The 24,768-nt window shown below is 33.4% G+C and overlaps 1 protein-coding gene across 1 annotated transcript; it reads right to left on the bottom strand.

Moving 5' to 3' along the window:
* Positions 1 to 350: 350 nt before the first annotated feature.
* On the bottom strand, positions 351 to 20,425 carry Sec63 (translocation protein Sec63). Its single transcript, XM_085953300.1, has 13 exons — positions 20,171 to 20,425; positions 19,509 to 19,840; positions 18,594 to 18,764; positions 15,818 to 16,024; positions 13,716 to 13,944; positions 9,749 to 10,048; positions 9,059 to 9,185; positions 8,657 to 8,931; positions 8,268 to 8,418; positions 8,024 to 8,108; positions 3,227 to 3,392; positions 2,373 to 2,494; positions 351 to 1,085 (listed from the first exon to the last, which is right to left on the bottom strand). Exons 1-13 carry the CDS (start codon positions 20,289 to 20,291, stop codon positions 1,032 to 1,034), a joined length of 2,340 nt encoding a protein of 779 aa, XP_085809426.1. The 5' UTR covers positions 20,292 to 20,425; the 3' UTR covers positions 351 to 1,031.
* Between the last annotated feature and the right edge of the window lie 4,343 nt (positions 20,426 to 24,768).

Genomic DNA, 24,768 nt, shown 5'->3' with positions numbered 1-24,768 from the left:
ATTCCCCAGTTCACATAATATATTATAAATGTGAAAAAAATCATGATAGACATTATATTTTCTAATGCAACTCAGTAAATACATTTCAGTGAATAATAAAAAAAAAACAACTAATGGACCAATGACTAATAACTGTTCGAAGATGCGTGGGTTATCATTTATATTGTCACAAGTTAAGTTATTTAGCGGCACAAGCACACCATGCCTGACCACAAAAAGTTAATAAACATTTGACTCCCACCCGATACTTAGAGACTATGAGACTAAGTCAGATTGTTGATTGCACGGCACAAAAGACAGACAAACCCTTTTTAAAGTACCATCACAAAATGCAGTTCATTTTAATTTTTAACACAATATTATATTGTCGAGTCCAGTGTTCTTCAACCTTTTAACACCCGCGGCCCGGTAAACATATGAGAAATATTTCGCAGACCGGTATTAGCGTAACCATTATAGATAGAATTTTATTTATTATATCTTATTTTTTTAAATTACAACTTTTGGTTAGTGCCACATCTGCTGCTGCTTCTTTGTAAGCAAATTTGATATACGTGAGACGAAGCGCTGCATTAACATCCATTCGATATCTCTGTTTGGTTTTTATTATTGACATAGATGAAAAAGTCTTGTCACAGAAATAGGAAGTCGAAAAAATTACCAATAATCTGATCTTTATATTATGTCTGGACACCAGAGTGACATCAGAGTGCTTTTCTTTCTCACGAGGATCAAGTGCGCATGATTTAATATCTTCCAAAAAGGGATTATTAATCCAGAGGTTAGAGGTCCGCCTTTACGTAGGTAGCTCTTAATTTTCAGAGAAATATCTATTAAAGTTTTCAGCTAACGCTTTTAAATGTTGGCTTATGATGTTGAATATGACTTTCTGGTTAATATCAGTAGCATTCAAAAATTCTCTCAGCATTTCATCTAATGCTAATTCCCCGAATCGTGTAGCGATATAGTCGGTTGATAGCATGGTCGCGGACCGGCGCTGGTCCGCGGACCACCGGTTGAAGAACACTGGTTTAGTCTTCATCGTAAACTTCATCGTCTGTGGTAAATTCACTCTCATTTCCATCCTAAAATTAAAAAAAACAACATTTTAGTTATCATACATACAGAAGAGTCACTTGAGTACAGGAGTATAAATGTTATTTCCAGCAAAAAATTGAATAGGCTTTCAAAATCTTGTAAAATACACATCTAGCGCATGGTACCTATTATTATTATCAATGCTACAACCCAATGTGGATCGCGGTCACCTCTAGGTAACATCTCCACTCACAATTGTCGGCCGCAAGTTTCCTCCACTGCCCTGCCTTAACCTCAGATATACTTACCAGTGGCGAAGGGTGGAGGTAGGCTGTTAAGATTCGCTATAAATAGTGCACACTAAACTTTTTTAGTCATATGTATTTGTTTTATTATATCATAATTTACAGATGGTGTTAGTTAGTTTTTAAAAATCAATTAAACCTTGCCTAAACGAAACCATAATAGTTTTGGTCTAATTTGGGCAATACGACAAAATTTCATTCATAATTTTTTGTTTTCGTTGGATTAAAAATACATATTACACATATTGTTGGTTAATTTTTTTTAATTCATTAAGACCTGGCTAAACCAAACTATAATAAATAAAAAATATTATTCTATTTATAAAATATTCAAAGTTATGTATGATTTAATTGCATATTTTTATATATTTTATGGATAGACATGTATTTTTTGACTATTATCTATTATGGCTTGGTTTCTCAGGGTTTAATTGAATTTTAAAAACTGACCAACACTATCTGTAAATTGTAGTCTTATTTCAATGAAAACAAATATGTATGTCTGAAAAAGTTTAATGTGCACTGTTTATGGCGGATCTTAACAGCCTACCTCCACCCTTCGCCACTGATACTTAATATATCTATTTCTACACAGCCCAAGTAGAGTTTGTGATTACTCAACTTGTTCAATTCTTGAATTCAAGAATACTTACTTGATTCTCGAGAACTCAAGATTGGTTTATTGATTTATTTTAAATCAGGAATCTGACATGCTGGGCAGATGTTTGCAGGTTAGATTACAAGATGTTTGCAGTGTCAAAAAATGTTAGATTTACTGCCAAAAGCCTGATTAAAAAACACTAAATCTGGTAAGAAAATCACTGTTTCAATGCTGCTTCTGAATTTCAATTTTTTTTATATATTCCTGGAAACATTTCTCGAATTCTCATCAATGATTTCTCGAGGAAAATCTTGAAGTTTCTGGACAAAAAAATCTCGAGAAACGGGAATCAACTTTTTTCATTATTCCAAACATCAAGTGTATTATTTGTAGGAAAGAATTACAAGGCAAATTGTTATTTTGTGTACCTGTGCTTGGTGATCACTTTCTGAATCACTGATTTCCCATTGGGGGTGGTCAGTTGGCACTACAGCTGCTTCGTGAACGACTAATTTTATATCTTGTTGTTGGTCCATTCCCAAATACGAATCTAGAATATGAATTCCAAAGAACATTATTTGATAAGAGAACTAGGTACATAATATTATTAAGGAGCATTTATATTGGAACAAGGTTTATCGGGTCACTAGTGTGTTAGCTCAAATTCAAAAAGGTTTTCCAAAGATTTTTTTTGGGTTAAAGGTGTTTATTATCTAGTGCAAGGACTCAAATGGAAGTAAGTGAATAGATGATAATCATCCTTCATAAAATGTGAATATAAATAACCTCCAATCTGTTTGCCCGTTCACGCTCCAACTTGCGAAAGTGGTAATTTATAACATTCAAAATTAATATTTGGAGATACATACGAGGATTGTTGAATGTTTAGTTGATTGATCAGTGCAAAATCAAAAGAGATAATTCTGTGCGCGAAAGGAAAAGGAGGGTAAGTCTATGGCTTGAATATGCTAAATTATGTAACCATAATGCATATGTGCATAAATGAGAAATGGGAAAAGTCGAATCAACACTGGTGAATTAGTAAATAATTTCAGTTTGTGTGCTTGCACTGGATCAAACACATTGAAAGACAACGTGCATTTTCGTGTTGAATAATTATTAACCTATAAATAGCTGACAGTTCTCTGTGTTAAAAGCACACTTCAAGAAACCGTCTTGTATTTGTTCACATGCATCGTGAAGAACAAGTTGATAGCACAGGAATATAAATTTTCTCTCATCTGTAAAAGAAGTTTTTAGTCAAAATAATGGTTTTATTTACCTGACCGTAAACAAACAGTGAAAGTGTAAGTGTTTGGCCACCGCGGCGCTGTAAACCTCAGTTGAACTTCTTGAGAATCTACAAGGTTTGTTATATGAGTGGGTGCCGTGAGTAGGGAATGTGACTTTCTATCACAAATATAGGTCCACCAATATTCTTGTTTTTCCTAGAAAAGAAAATATAACATGTATAATTTCATCATCATTAGCCGGGGTCGATCCACTGCTGGATGAAACTCCTGCCACTCTTATCAGTCTCACTTCGCTGCCATATACATCTGCTGAACTTAATGAGTTAGGGCAGGCCTGGGCAAACTTTTTGGATGAAGGACCACATTAGGAATATAAAATGAACGGCGGACCGCAAGTAAAATATTATTTTTAGACATACATTATTTATTATCAACGGAATTTCAACATAAAAAAATAAATGGTTCTCTAATAGCCAACAATTTAATCAGAATAATGAAACTGTCTTACATTTTTAAATTTCAGGTGTTAATTTTTAGTTGAGATTCTTAAAACTGCTTGTAAATATTCATCGATGATGCTTGATCGTAAAGAGTTTTTATTGATACTCATAATTGAAAATGTTTGTTCACATAATATGTAAGATCCAAAAATAACATTTTTCGAGAAGAATTTTTAAGTTGTTCGAATTTGTGTGAATCAAGAGTTTTTTTGCAAATTTGCAAATTTCTTCTCGGCTGTGCAATTAATGTATATTATAATTTTATTTTTAAAAAGACGTTAAAACGTAGAAAAAAGTAAACCTTTTTTAGAAATACGATTAAAGCTCGCAGACCCCACAGAAATACCAGGCGGGCCGTAGTGTGCACAGGCCCGACTTAGGGTATCCCTGTGATTATTAAGTGCCCCTTGGGTACCACTGTATGACTGTGTTTGTCTGGCAGTTATCCACTCACCGGGCGGCTTATCCAGACCATTATCATTTCATCAGCTTGCCAACCTTTATAACCTCTTGTCTGCCTTCATGTCAATTAGTTTTTTTTTATGGTTCTACCGCACTATGCCCAACAAGCACCTTCCCATGCCACATTACGCTACTGTTAATTTTTTTGACTTCTCTAACATTTTAGCATGTTTACTTATAGAGACAAATTTGCGCAAAATAGTGTTATCAACATGTATTAATTTTTCCTCAATGACCATTCCATTTACCTCTTGTTACTTACAAAGAAATTCTGAGATTACAAAAATCTGTATCTAGTTCAAAACAATATTGGAAAATAATATTCTTTGCTAAAGCCAGTTACAAATGTATCTACATAATTGATCGGTATACCTTTATTGCAGTATAACAGTATAGAGGACGGCCATAATATAGCCTCCACACAGATCAAATATACTTGAACAGTGCCAGTTTACATTTGAACCATGTCGTCGAAAAACACGACTGGTTCAGACATGGTCAATTATTCCTGCACAAATATACAAATATAGGAATTCAACTTGTACAGTGAAAAGACTTGTGAAATATTAGTATTATCATACATACTTACACCATGTTTATTTGTGCAAACAAAATTATTGTGCAAGTATATCACCACGCATGTATGCAGTTACGGCATTTCATGTATACAAAATACTCTTGTATACATTACCAACATCTATTTTATTGACGATTCAACTGGAACACTCGATTATCTATTTTTATACTATTATATATCTGCATTTTTAACGCATGCGCGAGACCAAACTTTGAAAGTTGGCCGTTCAAACATTTCCAACGCGAAAAAGTTAATAAAACGGCGGTCGGCGGCAGATTTTCTCTCTTGGTTTTCGACGCTCGTTCCTGCACTTTACTCTTGGCACCCTTACGATGGCCACACCAAGGTCCGGGTTTGGTCCTGCCCTGGGCGGCGGCCTACGAAACCACGTACAAGATGGTCCGAAGTTATAAATTTGTTCCTGCCTGATGTTATTTATTTATATTTATATTACGCTCCACCGAATTAGTTAATTAATTATTGGCTTATTGGTTGATTGGATTGATTTCTCTTGTTACAATATTTGTTTATTTTGAAATTATTTCCAGGCTTGTGCTCGATAGGTTAATTTTACATCTTTGTTATAGCCTGTAACTTTACCTTGTTTCGAAATTTATAGTACAATTTACATTCGTTAAAATTCTTAATCCGTGTTTCATTTACAGAATATTATTTACCTTCTATAGTATCTTTTTATTTAATTCCACGATACCTGGTATCGTGGTGGCGCCTTCTCTTTTAATATTTTACAGCAAAGACAACATGGCCGATTGACCCGACAGGTAGCTTGGGCTTAGAGAGGTGAATCAATTACCCACGACCACTGTTCCTTTCTCATGCTAGTCTCCTAATCTATTTCCTTCATAAGAATCCTTATCAGATTACCAGTCTTCAACATATTCGTGACAATGGCGCCAATCGCATCGTGTTGAAATTGTTACCTTTCAAAACACAATGATTCACTTATCTTTAAAGCCATTAAGTTGTTTGTCAAAGGTTGGTAATGTCTAGCTTCCTTTTTATTAAAAAAATTTATTCAATAAATAAATAAAGTTTTGTTAGGCAGGATTTCATTTTTATTTTAGTTGCATTATTCACTCTATAAAATATGTTGGCCGTGGTAATTGGATCTATCACAGTTTTGAAATATCAGGTATTAATTTGATTCAATTCGTACAACGCCGCTGAAGTCGTGAAGTTAGCAATTATCATAAATTTAAATTGTCAATATAGAGTTAAAATTTTGTATTGGCGATTTTGTATGTACTGTACGACAACATTATTTAGGCGACAACAGGAAGTCGCCCTTGTCGCGAATAGAATATTTTCACAGTGTTGTCATTTTTTGAGAAAACATATCCCGCGAAATTAGGTTTTAAGTTTATATCAATTCTATTCTCAGTAAGTTTATAAGTACATTAATTTATAAGTCTAATTATTGTTCAATAAATATCAATAGAATTTTTTTTTCAAATAATTTCACCTCTTAATTATTACTATTATATTAGGTTAATTAATACAGCGTAATTATTGAATTTGGAAGGAAATGTATCATTGAACCCACATTAACTGATAATATTGCTGCAGGTATTTATTAATTAAATAACTAGAACACAAATTATGACTAAAAAAGTAGAAGTGAAAGATATAACATATTCAATATTATATTGATGACCTAATCACATATTTTATAATTTACAAATGATGTCTTTATATCGTATTTTTAGTAAAATTGTTGTAGAAACACATACCTTACATAAATTTTAAAACAATATGTACCTACTTATCGGTTTAAAAATACAAGGACAATTCATTAACTAACTAATGATCATTTATACTTAATTATTATACGTCTAAAAATATTAATAAAATAGATTACGATACCCATAACTTTATAATATACAAACATAATTTCCAGTATTTGGGGAAATATTTCTAGTATTACAACACTGAATTTTGACATACCTGACATGACAGGAACCCGTAAAATGGGCCTGTTGAAAGTATTGTATAGGCTCGCCTTTTAAATACGACTCTTTTTCTTCTTCGCAATAAATCAAAAGTTTACTGATAATAATTCGAACATCATTTCGTATTGTTTTAGACATCTTTTCAATATAAAAAGCTTCAAATTACGTAAATGCGTCCAATATGAAGTGTCAAAAATGTAATGAATAATTTGGGGGCGTTCCTAATTTGAAACCGGAAGTTCGATTAGCTGTACTGGAGGGGATTGTAGTTCACAGATTTGCCACGTAGCCAAGATGAAGTTGCCAGACAATAATATAATGTACTCTACTATATTATTTTGTTCCCTATTATTTAATTCGCTGGACATTTTATATTGTTTTATTTTATTCTATTGTCTGTTGAAACAGTTAATTCTTTGATTCAACTAGTACCACGTCACAGCCACACCCAAGCGGCGTGAATTTAGTCTTCGAAAATCGATTGAGATCGATACGTCAAAACCCGCTCGTGTTGTTAATCATTTTATTTCACTATATTATTTAAAGAGTTCACTGGTTTTATTCCTTCATATTTTATTTAGCGTGTGTTACGTCAAAGTTAAATACATCAGTTTGGTTTTAGATATCATATCATTAGATTATTTATTTCCATGTACCTAATCTGTGACATGTTTGTTCGAGTTTATCAGTGCTACCGACAATCAATACATATCTGATTATATATTATCTGATATCAAAGTGAGTACTTACAAACTGGCTCGCTTTTTTATCAATCTTCCTTCAAATATCAAGGAGGTGCTTTATGTTTTGATGCTTTATTTGCGTTTGGTTATAAATTGACACTTAGTGCATGCTAGTCTCCTAATCTATTTCCTTCATAAGAATGCTTATCAGTCCATATCAGTTCTTATCAGTATCATCCCTTTCCACATTAACGTGACAGGCAGTAGTTGGATTTTTTTTCAAATTTTATTGTTACATTTATTTTGCCTTTGAGCACATTTCATAAAGAGCAGAGCAAATCAAGGTGCCATTCAAGTATCTATAACAGAAGTTCTAACAAAGGGAATGATAACTACTGTACAACAAAATCTTCTTGGCTACACTTCTAGGCGCTGTTGTCTACTAAATGGGAGGAGCTTGTTAGTTTATAATGGAATTGCGGGTAAAAAAGGCAGAGCATGTTAGTTCACAGTTTTAACACGTAGCCAAAAAGATGTAGTCGTACTATACTCAAGTATTTCCACTAAGTGAGGTACATGTGCAATAGTCATTAAAGAATAGGCAATGTTTAAAGTATGTAAGTGTAATATATACCTCTGGATAATAAGGACAATGCACAGGATGTGATGATTTTGATCTTCCTTCCAGACGTTCCCGTTTTTGGAATTTCTGCTGGAATCTAATAAAATGAAATGTTAGTAAAAATATAATTATTGAAAATGATAATAAAAAAATCTTGTAATAAAGTTAACTTATTCAGTTTAATATGATTTGTATTCACATCTTGAGAAAAAATTTGATATATGTATATAATAATTTTGAAATGATTTATACTTACTTATTCCATTCGGTATCATCGTCTTCAGCATCATCTAATTTCTTGTCATTGTCATTATCAATTTCAATATCTTCATTCTCTGAATCTCTTATTGATCCTTCAGTAGCCCCGCCGGTTTCGTTATCTGATAACTCAGATAAACCGGAGTCATCTAAAAATTTGAGTAAACACTTATTGAGCAAATGATGTATCTATTATTAAATAACAGGCAAAGTAATAAATAAAGATAATATCAGTTGACAATCTTCACTTGAGTGGTCCTGATTTTTATTAAATTATGTAGGTTGTATTGTCTTTCATTTCAATGAATACGTATTTACAATGTCTTACTACCAAGAATTGACAGTAAACAACATTAAAGCGATTAATAAACAACAATAATTAGGTACCTGCTTTGTCATCACCAGCATTTTGAAGTTTAGCCGCTTTCTTTGCAACTCCGTTAATAGGTGCGGGGGAAGATTGATTTGCTTTAGCTGCCACATTTTTAACTTCTTTCGCTTGTTGTTGCTTCGATGGAGCTTTATTCTTTGTTTTTTTATTAGACGAAGATTTCTTAGCTTGCTTCATCCAGACTGGCTTTTTGTTCACTGTGTCTTTCTTTTTTTCATCAGCGACAACAGCCGGTTTTTCAACGCCATCCTCCACTATATCATCTGATTCTCTGTGAAAATTTTTAAATGACTTATTTAGTAAAAAAGCTTGTTTTTTATATTGCATAAACTAGGATTAAATCTAATTTAATTTAAAAGTATTCCTAGACATTATGGTATCGATAATTGAATACTAACTTGAGTTGTTGTTGTTCTTTCACTGTTGTATCACCGAAGAGATCTTTCATGTAGGACCGTCTAAGAGTAACTGTTACTGTTACAATTGCATTTGCAGTTACCACTCCAGGATCTTCATCATCAATCACTGCACATAAACAAAGACATTATAACCAGGTTGTCCTATCTTACAGATGGACAACAATATATGGCCTCGAGCTGTGTAGACATGACATGTAAATTTGGAACATACTATTAATGCAATTAATTGTCAATGCTGCTGGAATTTTCAAATACGATGCTGAAATTACTCATTCGAAAGTGATTTATTAATAATATAATCTAATACATACAAATATAATTTTGTCATATTTAAGTCTCTAAATTTATCAGCAATACAGGTGTTGACAGAGGCATAATTGTCATCCTCACGGTGAAACTGTATGACTTGGAGTACGCTGATGGCTCTGTCCAATTCTAAAACTCAATCGAGGACATTCAAACGACAATCACCAGGCTGGATAACAATTCGTCTCGCATTGTTGTGTAAATCAACATTTTGCACCTGTTCTTATCTAGATTTCCTCCTGATTAGCAACAGAGAGAACATGAATATCGGCAGCTTTAAATACCTGGGGGTGCATATGACAAGAGATGACATTACATAGTAAGAAGCTATGTAGAGTTAAATAGTTACAATTGAATACATGCCTTCGGTGCCAACATGGAAGTGTATATAAGGCATGTGAGATAGAACTTTAATCAAGTCTTCATATTGTTCATCATTCAGTCCGCGCAGGAGCACCCGTCTTTCTTCGTCAGGCATCTGGGCCAATTGCTGAAGAGTCTGTATATGCCTTTTTCGGCCCGTGAAGTACTTCAAATTATCCTCTGTTATATGCGGCAATTGTAACAAAGGAGATTTGAACTCCCACAATGCTTGCACCATCATAGGAGATAGTTTCATGCAATTTTCCATTGTTCCTATTGATGGAAGTAGATTTTTCGGGACTGGAAATAAAAAGAGATTTACATATAAGACTTTAATGAAACAAAAATTACAGGGTTTTTGAGACACTGCATAACATTTTATAAAAAAAAAACAAAATATGATTCATTCGAAAGATGGATATATTCAGTAGGTAAGTAAATATTTATTCAAATTCTTATTTATTCATCCAATCTTCAGAGGATTTTTTTATAAGCCATATTAAACAAAATATCAAAAATTTTCATTGAAATATCGAAGATATGAAAAGCAAAAATTGTCTGTTTTATATACTTACTATATTAATATTTAACAAATTTGCTCTGCAAGTCCACAGATCAAAGATGCAAGACATATCGACTTTATCACGCATTTCATTGTAATTATAATAGTAAAATCTCAAAAACATGTATTAAGAACTCTCTTTATATTCAAAAACGAAACCATTTCTATGAGTATTTGTCCCAGTATGAAAATAATGATAAAAACACACTGCATACCTTAAATTTAGTACACGAAAAATGAATTTTTTAGAAACCATATTATGATATCGTGCATTATACGGCCATAATTTGCGTTGCTGGTGGATTGAGTATATCCTGAGGAAAACCTGTGTCCTATCTTAGAAATCGGAATCATCAGTTGTTTGCTCTCCCACGGTGCAGAACTAACCTGTCACTGGTAATGCCAATTGGACAGACAATAACTGTGTTCAACCACTTCGGATATTGATATATTCCACCTATAAGACGATGAGTTTAGGTGGACGTTGTTTAAGAATTCTTAAAATAGGGTCCACTTATACTTAACTCATTCAACATACTTCCATGTACTTTATAGTTTTTGTATTTACTCGTTTTACTAATATTGCCTTTATGTCTTTGTTTTTCATGCCATGTTGTCAACATCTTGAATTTGTAATTTGCGACTAGTGGATAGCCATCGAAATGATGGATGAAATGAAACAAAAGATGCCAACCGGCTGCTAAAAATCATGAACTGGAAAAGACGTGCGGAGGACCGTTCCGGCTGGAGGACGGCAGTGGAGGAGGCCAGGGCTCGACTTGAGCTGTAGCGCCATCGAAGAAGAAGAAGTGGATAGCCATAAGGGAGTATTAAGATAAATATGAGTAGGTATGTTTTTCACAATAATTGTTTTAAACATAAAAAGAAGATAACTCATTGTTACAAAAATACGGTGCAGAACTCTGCGATATTTTTATCTACATTGTACATCGTTTCTTTTTTCAAATTGTATTACAAACATGTGAATATGGCCTTTAATTTAAATTTGTCTTCAAGATAGAAAAAAACTTTCAGTCAGTGAAATGAATCGATAATGGGATAAATCTTTAAAAATTGCATAATATATGCATTCAAATCCAGACTGGTAAACAGCAAGCTGATATATGAATAATAAATCAAATACATCCCCATGAATAGTCAATTGATGTACGTCTGTTTCTTCTTTTGATGAAATGCTTTTTGTATTCATGATTACTGAGTAATATTACTGGGGTTTACAATATATCAGGAAGCCATTCAATTTTTTCATTGCAACACCACAGGATTGAAAATGCATTCTGTCTGGCACTGCAATCTCTAATTATCGCTACTGACTGGGGGTTTGGGATGATTTTGCAATACAACCTAGAACAGTGCTACTTAATATGATGGGTCGCGGCGACCTGGGGGGCGCAGGGCTTCTGCGGGGGTCCGCGAAATATTTCATTAGAATGCAAGTATTTTTTTGCAATTATATACGTTATCACCTATGAAAGGATGGGGGGGGGAGGCGTAGGTAGCGATGGTCCCCCCCCCCCCCCCCCCGTGATGAAGTAAGGTCAAGGTTTATCGTCTGCTGGCTTCACTCTCGGGGAAATGCGTGCTTGATTGACAACGCGAATTTGCGGGCGAAAACAGGGTGTTTTATTTGACGAAAATCATTTAGTTTACAGTACCCAGCCTCTCTTACAATGCCGGCATGAAAATTGAACGACCCTTCACCGAGATGCATACCTCGCAACCACTTTCCGATCGCTTGCTTGCCCCCAGTTACACACACTGACAGATAATTTTACATGAAAAAAAACTATGCTAACACATAATTGATACAGGCTTTTTTTTACACAGGCTTAGGTTTTTTTTTTTTTTTTTTTGAATTATTAATAACCATGTCCTTGCTTTTTCGTACAAGGTGGTTTGTTAGTAATTTTGAACAATCACAAACACCCAGGCTTTGAGAAAAACACATAAATGTTTTTGTCATGACCGGGAATCGAACCCAGAACTCTCGGGTGGAAGGCCAGCGCCTTATCCACTGCACCACGAGAGCCGCCTTACACAGGCTTAGGTTACTATAAACTGACGCTAAAATTTTGTATATTTAAACTGACTTTATACCACATTCAAACACAAAACACTTTAAACTACCTAGCCTATGACGCTATGCAACGGCTGGTTGAGGATGCTGCTAGGCTGCTCGCTTTGCTGCTGGAGGCTGCTTTTCTCTGCTGAAGAAGGCTGCTTGACTCTGCTAAAGTGTGGCAGATGACGCGCGATGGCGCCGTCTACACACTTTGCTGTTGCGTGTCTAGGACCAGGGCTGATTCCAAGGCGCGCAGACAGTTGGCGCCAGGAACCTCCAAGACGTATCTTTCCATGGGCCAGGGTCGACTGATGATGCAGCTGGTCGGGAACATTGAGAGTCCTTGGCTTTGCAATGTAAGCGCTCCTGCGTGCTGATATTGGGCAGCATCCTCGTGAGTGATTCTTGTAAATAACGCCACCCACGATGAGTCGGCGGGCGATAGTTTTCCAACTGCGGCGGATCCATAACAGGCGGCATCTTGCTGGCTTGATGATTCTGCTTGCTTGCAAGTTGAGCGCCACCAGAGGTCGAGCCTCTGGACGCTGTATTGTTTCAGATGATTCCACACGCCGCTCTCTCTTCCGGTTGCCAATCGCTTATCAGGGCTTGGATTCGGGTGAAAAAATATCTGCCTACCTCCTAATCGCAGACGATCACGATCAGAAGGCGTATGCCCCACGTTCGGGGCCCAAATATCACCTCCGAAAGGACAGAGGGGGGGGGGGGGGGCGTAGGTTGCGCTGAACCCCCCCGTGATGAAGTAAGGTCAAGGTTTATCATCTGCTGGCTTCACTCTCAGGGATATGCGTGCTTGATTGACAACGCGGATTTGCAGGCGAAAACAGGGCGTTTTATTTGACGAAATTCATTTACAGTTTACAGTACAGCATATAAATTATACCCGAAGCTTGTAGGTACCTGGGTTTCGAAGCAGACCCTTCGCTCAGCTAACTTGTAGGATTCTGAGTATTGCTAGGTAAAATCGATCAGACATATTTCTACAAAATAATATGAAAACAGTTTTGAGTGAAACAAGACTAAATACTATTACATTCTTGGGATGAATGAATTATTAATATTTAATTATTATGCAATGAATTTAATGCTATGGTAATTAATAAGTATGAATTTAATAAAGCCTTAGAGCTTAAGACAATGATATTTCAAAAAAAAAATATTAATACGGTTTTATTTTTGCTAAAAAATTCGCGGCCTCTCACTTACCGCCATACAAACCCTCCCGGCACAGATCAGGTTAACCTTTTCTACCGGGCTACCGAGCTTTTGAAAGGAATTATTAAAAGATTGATAATTCTTACATTTTCCCGCGTAAGTTAACGCAATAAGTTGATTGACGCAATTGACCATTTCGAGAATCAGGTATGGGCTTTTGCGCACAACCAATTGTCTGTCCTTTTCCAGGGTATGCGGGCTGAGCGTCATTCTCGATAAGTGAGCATGCATCAGAGCACGAGCCTTTATTGAATAAATCCGGCATAGTGGCTGCACTTTATTTTTTTCATTCAGGTTCGGGAGTTCACGCAATAGCTGCAATTGGAAATAGCTAGACGTTAAATTAATAATCAATGTGCACAACTAATGTAGCTCTGCAGACGTTTTACAATCAAGTAGCACAGGGTTGGCGAACCTTTTTACGTATGGGTGCCAAAATATCCCAAATACTATTTTACGACAGTCTGACGTGCCGAGCAGTTTTTCATGGGGAAAAAAGTGAAAAGATAGTTTTTCAGAATACTATTAAAAAAGTTTAAAAATTATAATTGAGTTATTGAGATTATATTTTTCACGGTGTTTCTAGTCGAAGGCATATCTTTTATTCTTTGAATATTTTTTTTCCTTATTTTCAAAATTTTCAAAGAGATTGTGGAAGTAGTTTAACCACCGTCTTTCATTCCTCATCACTGAACGGTTTTCCATTTTTAGTGATTATGTTTGAGGCAAAATAACAACCAGCAGTTTATATTTGAATGATTGCCGATAAATTTCATCAGGTTTATTGGTTGAATATTTTTATTTTTAGTTGCCTGATTGATCTCAAGCATTGTAAATCGATAAAAAATCAGAGTGTGTTGGCGCGGTTTCCTCAGTTGCCTGATGAGGCCTGTGTTGGTAAAAATAATAATAAAACTGAAGAAAATACGCATGACTATTTTATCATTATTTTTTAATATCATATACTTACCTATACATTTATTTGTAAAACTTTTTTGTATTTTTTTATATTATTGTAGGTATTTTTTTTTCTCTTCAAAATCAAACGTTCGCGCGCCATGCAAAATCATCTTGTGTGCCACTAGTGGCACACGAGCCATAGGTTCGACATGACAACTAGCATATTCATAAATATTGCTAGACAAAAGTGCCCTCTTAAAAAAAATATGTCAACTCACCATAACTTAATTAATTACAAAATAAATGGCTGGAATAGAATATCAACGACATGTAAAACTAAATAATTATGAATACTATGTACAAATAGCAGTTTAGCAAAACAATCACTAACATGGCAAGATCGTTATTGTTTATCAAAATTGTTGCCTTTTTTTAAATCGTAATTTTCCATAAATTAAGTAACATATTTTTTCATTGACATACATACAAGCATACATACATACAAGCATCCATACATACAAGCATACTTAAGCATGAAAATTTCACAATATAAATTAATTGATTATAAAATAACAGTTAAATAATCCATTGGATACTTTATCAATATTTTAGTTGAATAAATGCATTTGGACAATACTACAAAAATTGCAGGTATTGCAACACAATAATAATATGTATGTATAGTTTGATTAATATATAAGACATTTTTAATACTTAATAATCGATACACAAAACAATTTTGTAAATACTATATTTACTAAGTTTTAGTTTAGAATACGTAATTAGGTGACAGCTGTCAACTTACATTAAATTTCTGCACCAAGACTGCCACCTGTTTTATCGTTATGTGTTATTTCTTATGCATTCGAAAATTGCTGACTACGCATAAGCCCACTTATTTAAATGTATTTTAATTTGGTATGGATGCCAGTTAACCAATGCACATTAAGTGCACCAGCTTTCTAAATACATATTGCTATTAATTCAAAAGTATATTTTACTAAGCTACGAAAGTTGGTAAAGCCAAATGCATAGCAAAACGTTTTAGAGCATTTAAAATTTAGATATAACTTAATAGTCGAAACAATGCACATGACTAATTAATTTATTCAGATTTTAGGCATGTATAAATTTAAGATTATTATCTTGGCTGTACTTATTTATACAGTACGTCAGTGATATACCTAGTGAGTTCATATTTATTTAATATTTTTTTTATTACACAATAGAATTTCATAGCCACACAAGTACATAACATAAATTGAGTAAAAAATAATGTTCTATAAACCTGTGGGACTTCTTCATTATCCGACATCCTTTCAGTAACTTCAGAATTGTGCCTTCTGTCAAATTCGCAACTGGCAGCCAATATCATGATCACTCGCTTCAATGCCATGGAGGGTGTCTTGTGAATGAAGTATATGTATATCTGAGTGGTGTCTAACAATACTTGATCACCCGAAAACCTAATTGAACGGTACCACCATGTGCCCACCTGAAATTTTTGTGTTTTTTAATTATGATTCGTTTTTTCAACTGAATCTTAATCTTTGTTACTATTGAGCAAAAGCTACATCAAATAAGTGGAGGTAGCATAACAGTTATTTATACAGGGATTAGTTTTTAGCAATTGGTTTAAAAACCATTGGGTCAATCAATATCAATTTTTTTAATTTTCAATTTTTTTTTTTTTTAAATATTGTGGACATTACAAATTATAAGTTTAAGACGTTCACAACATGACATTTAGAAACAAAGATTAGAAATAAAGATATATATGTCCTGGATTCAAACACATATATTATATAGATTTAAAAAAAAATGTGAATTTAGTAGTTGACCACAAACAGGGAGTAGAGGCGAGTATTTTATCCACTATTTGACTATTGGTGCTAAACTAATGAAATACATATTATGACTTGGCTGAATTATGCAGAAATATTTGAGCAATTGCTCCAATATTAGCAACAAGTTTGATCAAGACCCCACCTATTTTCAAACTTAATTTTTTTTCATTCTAAAAAAATATATTACTACTGTCGAACAAGATCTTCTTGTCAACGTGTTAAAACTGTGAACTAATAAGCCCTTCCTGTTTTTAGCCGCACTTCGACTGCAACGACTTCCGGTTATCGATGAGTTGTCCACGTGTTAAAACTGTGAACTAACAAGCTCCTCCTATTTAGTTAATCGCACTTCGACTACAGCGACTTCCGGTTATCGTCTAGATCTTCTTGTCGGACAGTACTCGATAACTGAATTCCATAAAACGTAAGCACTAACTTATCTTATCACATATTATATCGTCGGTATACTGGCAGAAAGCTATAAGTCAAAAATCCTTGTTTTGAGAAAATCGACTTTTTCTAAAATCAAGAAGTTTGGAGCTCTCTATTTTTTCACCTAAATCATTATTTATTAAACCAACCACTCTATGAAATGCATTAATCATGTAAGAATTCAATTCAAGTATAAGAAAGTATTTTTTGTAATAGATATTGTTGATTTTTTGAATTTGTAAATAAAATGGTGACTTATCGTTTTCTACCAGTACACTATTGGAGTCAATGGAGTGGCAATAGGCTAAATGTTATAGGTAGTTGGCTAGTAATATACAAGACTCCTAATTATTATAGAAATGGATTTTTTTACTTGCAATTTTATATAAATTAGAAATTTACACAGAAATAGAGGTACTTCTGTTTGACATTATTATGAAAAAATATCTACTTTGATGACTTTTTTTGTGTATCATTGGTATTTTAATTTCAAATTAAAATAGTCTTTATAATTTTTTTCATACAATCAATACCTAATTAATTATGTCAATTACGTGTATTTAGGGAAGGATAAAGTTAAGTACCTACCTACCTATGATCTATTTTATAAAAAAAAAACATACAAGTAATAGTTAATTATGTTAGCCACATTTAATTTTACATAAATTGAGATAAATTACATAAGAGTTATTCCTTTTCCACATCAGAATCAAATTCCGATGGCTCAGGTAATGACGTCCTATCCAATGAAGTTGAAGTAGGCAAATTTTCACACCACGGATGTAGTTCTGGAGGTATAATGTTAGGTACTACGACACATAGCCAACAAATCTTTATTTCTTCTTAGAAATACATAATTACGAATGACACGCGCTCTACCTTCAGCAATTCGAAGCCTCCGTATCTTTGGTGCATTGCTGTCAATATTTCCTAAAATAAAATCTTATTTGCGCTGAAAACTGCCTGATGCATATAAAATCAACTGTCAACCGATGAGTAGAATACGCGGGTGACGTACGCAATTTAGTTAAGTTAGTACAAATAGCCTAGCAGTCGCATAAATGTGTACAGCCAAAAAGATATAAGTCACGTTGACGTTTTTGTGCAGCTATAGAAATATTAAATCTCTACAGTCATAAAACTTTAAGTGTACTTATAGTTATTTTCCAGTAAGAAATGCGAACATAATTAACTTAATTCGTACTGACATCTTTAAATTACGAAAACAATAAATGGAATATGAATGAGCTTGTTTTTCCAGACGATAGAGCGTGTTAAAATCTATCAAGTTGCATTATTAGGTCAAAACAGCTAAATTCTGACTTAACGTTTTCTGCCAGTATACTGACGATAAATATCAAATAAATCCTTTGACAGATTTAATATAAAGATAGGTGGCATATAAAATATGTTATATAAAAGATAAGCTTGCTTAATTTTAGTGGCAGGTTTTTTTTTGATATCAATCGAAATTTTGTTATTAATTAATGGAAATACCTATCATTTTAACATTAAGCATTCATTATTGAGGAATATTGTAGGTACAAATTTAGAATCATGAAATAGTAATTTTACGTGTAATTGTGGTTGTTAATAATTATAATTATTATATTGTACAACATAAGAAATAAATATCGGATAAGTACTTATATGAAATTTCAGGATGCAGACATGATCTGGGAAGTTACGAGACTGGCGAGCGACAGCAATTCTTCGGAGACATCATGTAGTGTCCACATGCACCAAGGGGTAGACATGGACTAAGAAAAAAAATGATATACTCACGACAGTAGGTAGCGCAACCATGAATACAAGAGCATATAGGCCGAGTACCCAGACACTGTTCTCTTTTTCTACAATCCAGCTGGGCAAAGCGATTCCGAAACTCATCGCTCCGGGCCCATCAGGGTTTCCATATTTCTCCCAATTCTTCCGAGCCTCGTCATCAGTCAAAGCCTAAATGTATAACATATTGATTTCATTATCGTTTTGCATACAATCTTATTAATATATTTTGGCTAGAAGATTATTAATATATTATTATTCTCATAGCAAAAATCAATTCGTGCAAAAGCAAATGTACATAATATAGCATGATACAACTTCGGAGTACCCAATTCAAAAACTGTATGATTACAAAATTCTTTGAATAGGTATTTTAAATAACACTTAACCCAACAAGAAAATTACATTATTTCTAAGTATAATTTATCTGTAATATAATAAAACAAAGACATCAATGATTTCAAAACATCAGTCTATATGAACATACTAAAATATTCAAACATCTGGCAAGGTTCACAATAAACACAATATATAGCGGTACACCATTGAGTTTAAAGGATAATATTATGTATGGACGAACTGTGATGGATAAAAATATGAGCATATATTCAATTATCTGTCGATAAATCTTTAAAGCCAAAATCGCATACCGAATTTATTTTGTTCGGCAAAGTTTCATGTTTTTTTAATTACACCAATGTGGCATGTGCGGTTAGTACTGCTTGTCTAGGATATTACATCATATTAGCGGGAGCAGTAGGTAAGGTGTTAGTTTATTTTGATTATAAAAAAATGTACTCTTAATCATTGAATGCAGCCCTTAGCAATGAGGTAAAAACTATCTCAGATGTCATTTCCGCATGTTGTGGGTACAATACCACAAAATAATGCTAATGGAGAATAAAAATTCTATACCTGATATGCTTTGGTGAGTTTCATGAAAGCCTTTTCATTACCAGTCTCCTTATCAGGATGCAGAATTAATGACAATTTCCTATACGATTTCTTAATATCTCCTTGAGATGCGCCAGGGGGCACACCGAGAATCTCATAAGGGTCAAAGTTTGACATTTCATAATCAAACTGCGATACTTTATAAGTCAATAACACTAGGATCACCCATCCAGCAATGATTGACAATTTAATTAATGAATTCTTAAATCCTTTATACGGCTCTGAAGATTCTAAAATTATTTTTTTCTTTTTACATCCTTGGCAGTTACATTCTTCAAAATGCTTCGATGTATCTAAAATCATATAAGTACCGTGAATCAATTAACTACCCAATTCAGAAAAAAATGCCATATGAAATCTTTTAACAGTATAATAATTGTAATTGAGAAAATAAATAGTACTCCTAATTCATTTCCGTGTACATAGTTTAACGTTACTTGCTTGATATACTTAATATTAAATTTACATAGGGTAAAGCCTATTATACTATGTTAAAATCATGAAATATTTTTTTACTGTTATTTTGTCATGTGATTAAACGACACGATTAATACTAGAATCCCGTTTTAATTACGTGTAACAATAAGTTGAAAGTGACAAAAAATTATGTAGTTCATGCATACCTTTTCTTTTCCTGGGCCAATAATAAAATGTGGCTGGAATTAGTATTAAGGCTAGGAATGATAATAGAAAATAAAAAAACGTTGAACCACTCTCATCATATTCAAATTTTTGGCCTCCCATTGTTTCACTTATATTCAAACATTAACATAAAATATATTTTCAAACAGCCCACAATAGAGACCGCAGAGAAAATATTACAAGTATCTTATCTATGAATATTACACGTAAAGTGTCAATTGTCAATTCTGTCAAATGACGGCAAGGAAAGGAACACGCATAGACATGGAACACGTAGGAATTAATGTTACCATAAATAGAACACAAATTGGTGAGAAAAAAACCAAAACTACAAACATTTGTTGAAACATCAGAATAAGGTAAATGTATCGGTCGTTGACCTTTTTTCAATAAAAGTGCCCACAATAAAGGTAAGGTCAGTCGGGGTAAGTGTGACATAGAATCCAATGACATGAATTTCAATCTGGTTCATGATGAATAGGTGTGTTTTAAACAGTTGAAAACTTTACCGTACCTAGGATCTACAAAAGCATTACCTACCTAAGTACAATTAATATGTACAGAAGGAACCCACTGTATATCTTACTATAATACGACATTTTAATATATTTTTTATTTTAATAGGTACGAGTCAGTTTGTTACACTTACCCCAATATTGGGGTAAGTGTAACTAAATTCATCTTTATTCCAAAAGTACTTCAAAACCATAAAGTTTTGCATGTATAGAAAGGTAATATTTCATTTAATGGATATTGGGTCTTGAGTGAAAACTATAGTATAGAATTTCAACAAAAATGGACTATAACATTTTTTGGGGTAAGTTTGTCATACTAATGTATGAAGAGCTAGTAATGTTCCGTAATAAAAACGACGTGGGTATTTTTTATTAGTTAACGTAGGTATCCTAGTTGACGGAAATCCGATGCGACTAACGAGTTAACTTTTTGAAGGATCATGGTAAAAACCTGTCTTGTCAACATTACATCCTTTGTGGACTATCTTTTAAATTCAGGTTTATGATTGTACTGTTAAATAAGACAAGTTATAGTATCAATTGATTACAAAAGGATCGCAAACTTTTTTGCGAGCATATTCTACGGCTTATGGTTTTTTTAAAATGGTAATTTATTTCTTTTAATAAAACCTATAAACAAATCGTGTCCGGGTACTTAGTTTTTAAACGGTGTGTTAATATTATTTTCTTTAATATACTATCCAATTAATTCGAGGACTACTTTTTTTGTGAGACAAAACCATGGTTTTCAACGTATGCAATTTTTCTGCTAAAGAAGTTTCAATCTCTTTGGGTAATATTGTACTTCTGCTAAAACACTCTTCTCTTCTTTCGTAAACATGAGCAATAATAATTATTGACCGTGGATCCCGTATTTTCTCGCAGCGTCATATCCTGTCAATATGTTTTTTACACATTCAACTGTTTCTTGTAATTTTCTTTTATCGTAAGCTCCTTTATCTGACTTTCGTTTAAATCTCCGCGGCATATTTACATGTGGAAAAAATGCACATTAATTATCACATGTTAGATAAGCACTTATTTTAAAAATTGAAACACATGCATTCCTATATCCTCTTCCGAGTGCCAACTTAGCTAACATAAAACTATAATAATAAAATTATAAACATTTTATTTCAATTACGAACATTTCTTTCGATCGATATAAATAATGCGTCGTGTCCAAAGACATTGCACTGTGCCATCAGAGTCTAATCTCTTTGGTCGTGTCCTATCACTAGTTAAATAATGACTATGCGAATTCATAGAAAATATATGGGGGAGTGTGACACAATACAAAGGTGCACTTACCCCACGCGTTTACGTTCGTGGGGAAAGTGTGTCTAGTAAAACGATAACAAAACGTGAAGCAGAGTATCAAAACACATATAGGTACTCACCAATTTTGACAACCACAATGTGCAGATTTCCGTGTTTAAAAAAATAGTTTAGTAACAGCTACCATCTCACTCGTCGACTTCAAAATGTCGTCTGGAGAATAATACATGTAATCACCTCAGAAAACATGGTATCGACACCATTTCTGATTATTTTTATAAACCAGTGACTTTGCTATCACCTTTCCATAGACGGCATCATTCAATTTGTATTAGATACTGAGAAATCTTAGAAGCTACACTTACCCCAAAGTTACACTTACCCCGACTCACCTTACTAATAAATACAATGACGATCTGCCACATAAGAGCGTTTTAGTGTCTATGATCAATATCTAGGTAGGTATGCCATTCAGACAACATACCTACATTATTATGTGACAGCTATGACATCGTATTACAGACCTACAAACTTATCTAAAGAACGGTCAAAATTGGAACTACGAACTACAATAATATGGACGCCATATTGGAAACGTAATTCGAATGTCAGATTCTGTCCAGTTGCGAGTCTTGATTGGGTAGTTTTCGACTGTGGCTCCCCCATCTATATATGGATTAGTTTGTAGGTCTGTATGAACTACCATAGGACGCCATTTAGAAAATTTCTTTCGAATGTCAGATTTTGTCCAGTTAGGAGTCTTGATTGGGTAGTTTTCGACAGTGGCTCACCCATCCCATTCTTCAAATAAGTTTGTAGGTCTGTACCAAAGAGAGGCACCGTGCAATGTCTTTGGTCTGTACACTCTGTGGCACGTCAGGACGCCAACATAAGAAACGGGTTTTTCGGCATTAAGGTGATGTCTCTAGGTAAAGTTGTTATCGAAAAATAGCTAGAAAAGTTTATTAATCTGTAAATATATATTCAAAAGTAATGAGAAAAATAAAATAAAAAATTAAGAAATTAATTGTCAAATTCGGTACATTTCTATCGGGTGGTAAGAATGAATGACATAAGATTTATTATCAAAATTACGATACAAATGTACGTAAATTTATTACCTAGGGAAACGCTAAACGGAAATTGGAATTTATTATATCCTTATATCTTTTTTTTTCAAAATTAAAAAACATCGATTTAGAGGTGAGAAAGCATGCAATTAAAATCGAAAAATCTCGGTTTAGACGCAATTAATCGCAAAAAACGCTTAGCGTTTCTATTAAAAATATTATTTATTAATTTTTAGGCCAGTTATTTAAATTTAATCATGTATTTTTGTATATTAACGAATCGATTGTAAATAAAATGAATATTTGACAAGACTTGATCGACATGTGCTGCTAACGCGGAAATAAATCGAACCATTTTTGAAACAATACTTGCATAGATTAAAAAATACACACACACACACATACATTGAAAATAAAGGTTCGCCAGGTACGAAGACAAGCACTCTGTTAAATCTGCTGTCAATAATATTTTGTTTGCGATATTGGAGCATATGTCAATGGACTACATATATCAACCTCCACTTTCTGAAATAGTGTTGTGTAATTATTTCAGATATTTATTACTGTTTTGACGTACCTACCTTTTATAAAGCGATTTAAAAATAAATATAGTTTCATAATAATATAAAGAAAGTATACGAGCGAAAATGCCTAAGATACTTCTGAAACACATCAAATTTAATCTTTGTCTAGTGACTGTACAATTTATCCCTATTTATGTTAAGTGTTTAAAATGTTATAAGTAAAAAAAATCGTCTATTCACGTGGTAGTCGCGAAAATTATGAACAATATACAATGTTAAAAATAATAAGAATTGTTAAAATTTCTAGTCACAATATTATTCAAAGACAAATTAACCCGATCAAGACAGCCTCGACAAACTTCCACTTCACTAACTTTTGTTCTATATGTTTATCCTGGATACAGCGGCAAACACATTTTGAAAATAGCCGATATACTGGATTATTTGTTAGTTTGGGTTAGTTTAGGTTAGATTAAGTTAGATTAGGTTAGGTTAGGTAATCCTAACAAATAATCTAGTATATCGGTTATTTTCAAAATGTGTTTGCCGCTGTATCCATGATAACCGACTTGTACCCTAACTTTAATTACATACATACTATTGTACTATATTTGGGCCATCGAACGTTCATTCCTGTCTATGGCCTTAAAATTATTATCTACGTGCCTATTATAACTGTCTGTCATCCTATCAAAAAGTGGAGGTTGATAATTTAGTATGCTGAAAATAGTAAAGAATATACGCTAGCTAGGGTAAACAATTCAGTGAATGAAGACATAAGAGATGAATTTGAATTCAAATAAATTAAATTAAAACAACGATTAAATTAACTAAGAAAATTATAACAATAGGTAGGTACAATAAATTGTGTATAACCGTTTACTAATTTTATGCCGTGATGCTTTGATAGTTGGACTTTTCATAATATTTGGATCACTATTTAGTTGCTCATTTATCTGCCACATCATAAAGCCGTAAATATTGTTTTTTTTTACGAAGCAATCATAAATACAAATAATTAAGATCTACTTTTCAATCATAGTAGATAACTAGGAATATGGTATAGGTGTTGATAATTTTTAATTATTTATTCGAGATCTTCAGGGAATTACAAAAGTCCACACCTAGAAACCACTGAGCCAAAAAGGTTTCTTTTTATATCTCCAAATCCATTTCACTTACATAACATAGG

This window comes from Rhyacophila brunnea, unplaced genomic scaffold (genome assembly GCF_057557595.1).
Source record: "Rhyacophila brunnea isolate RB1 unplaced genomic scaffold, BYU_Rbru_1.0 scaffold_3, whole genome shotgun sequence".
NCBI lineage: Eukaryota > Metazoa > Arthropoda > Insecta > Trichoptera > Rhyacophilidae > Rhyacophila > Rhyacophila brunnea.
Note: the sequence above shows the minus strand (reverse complement) of the source record. Positions and strands in the feature narration are given on the sequence as shown.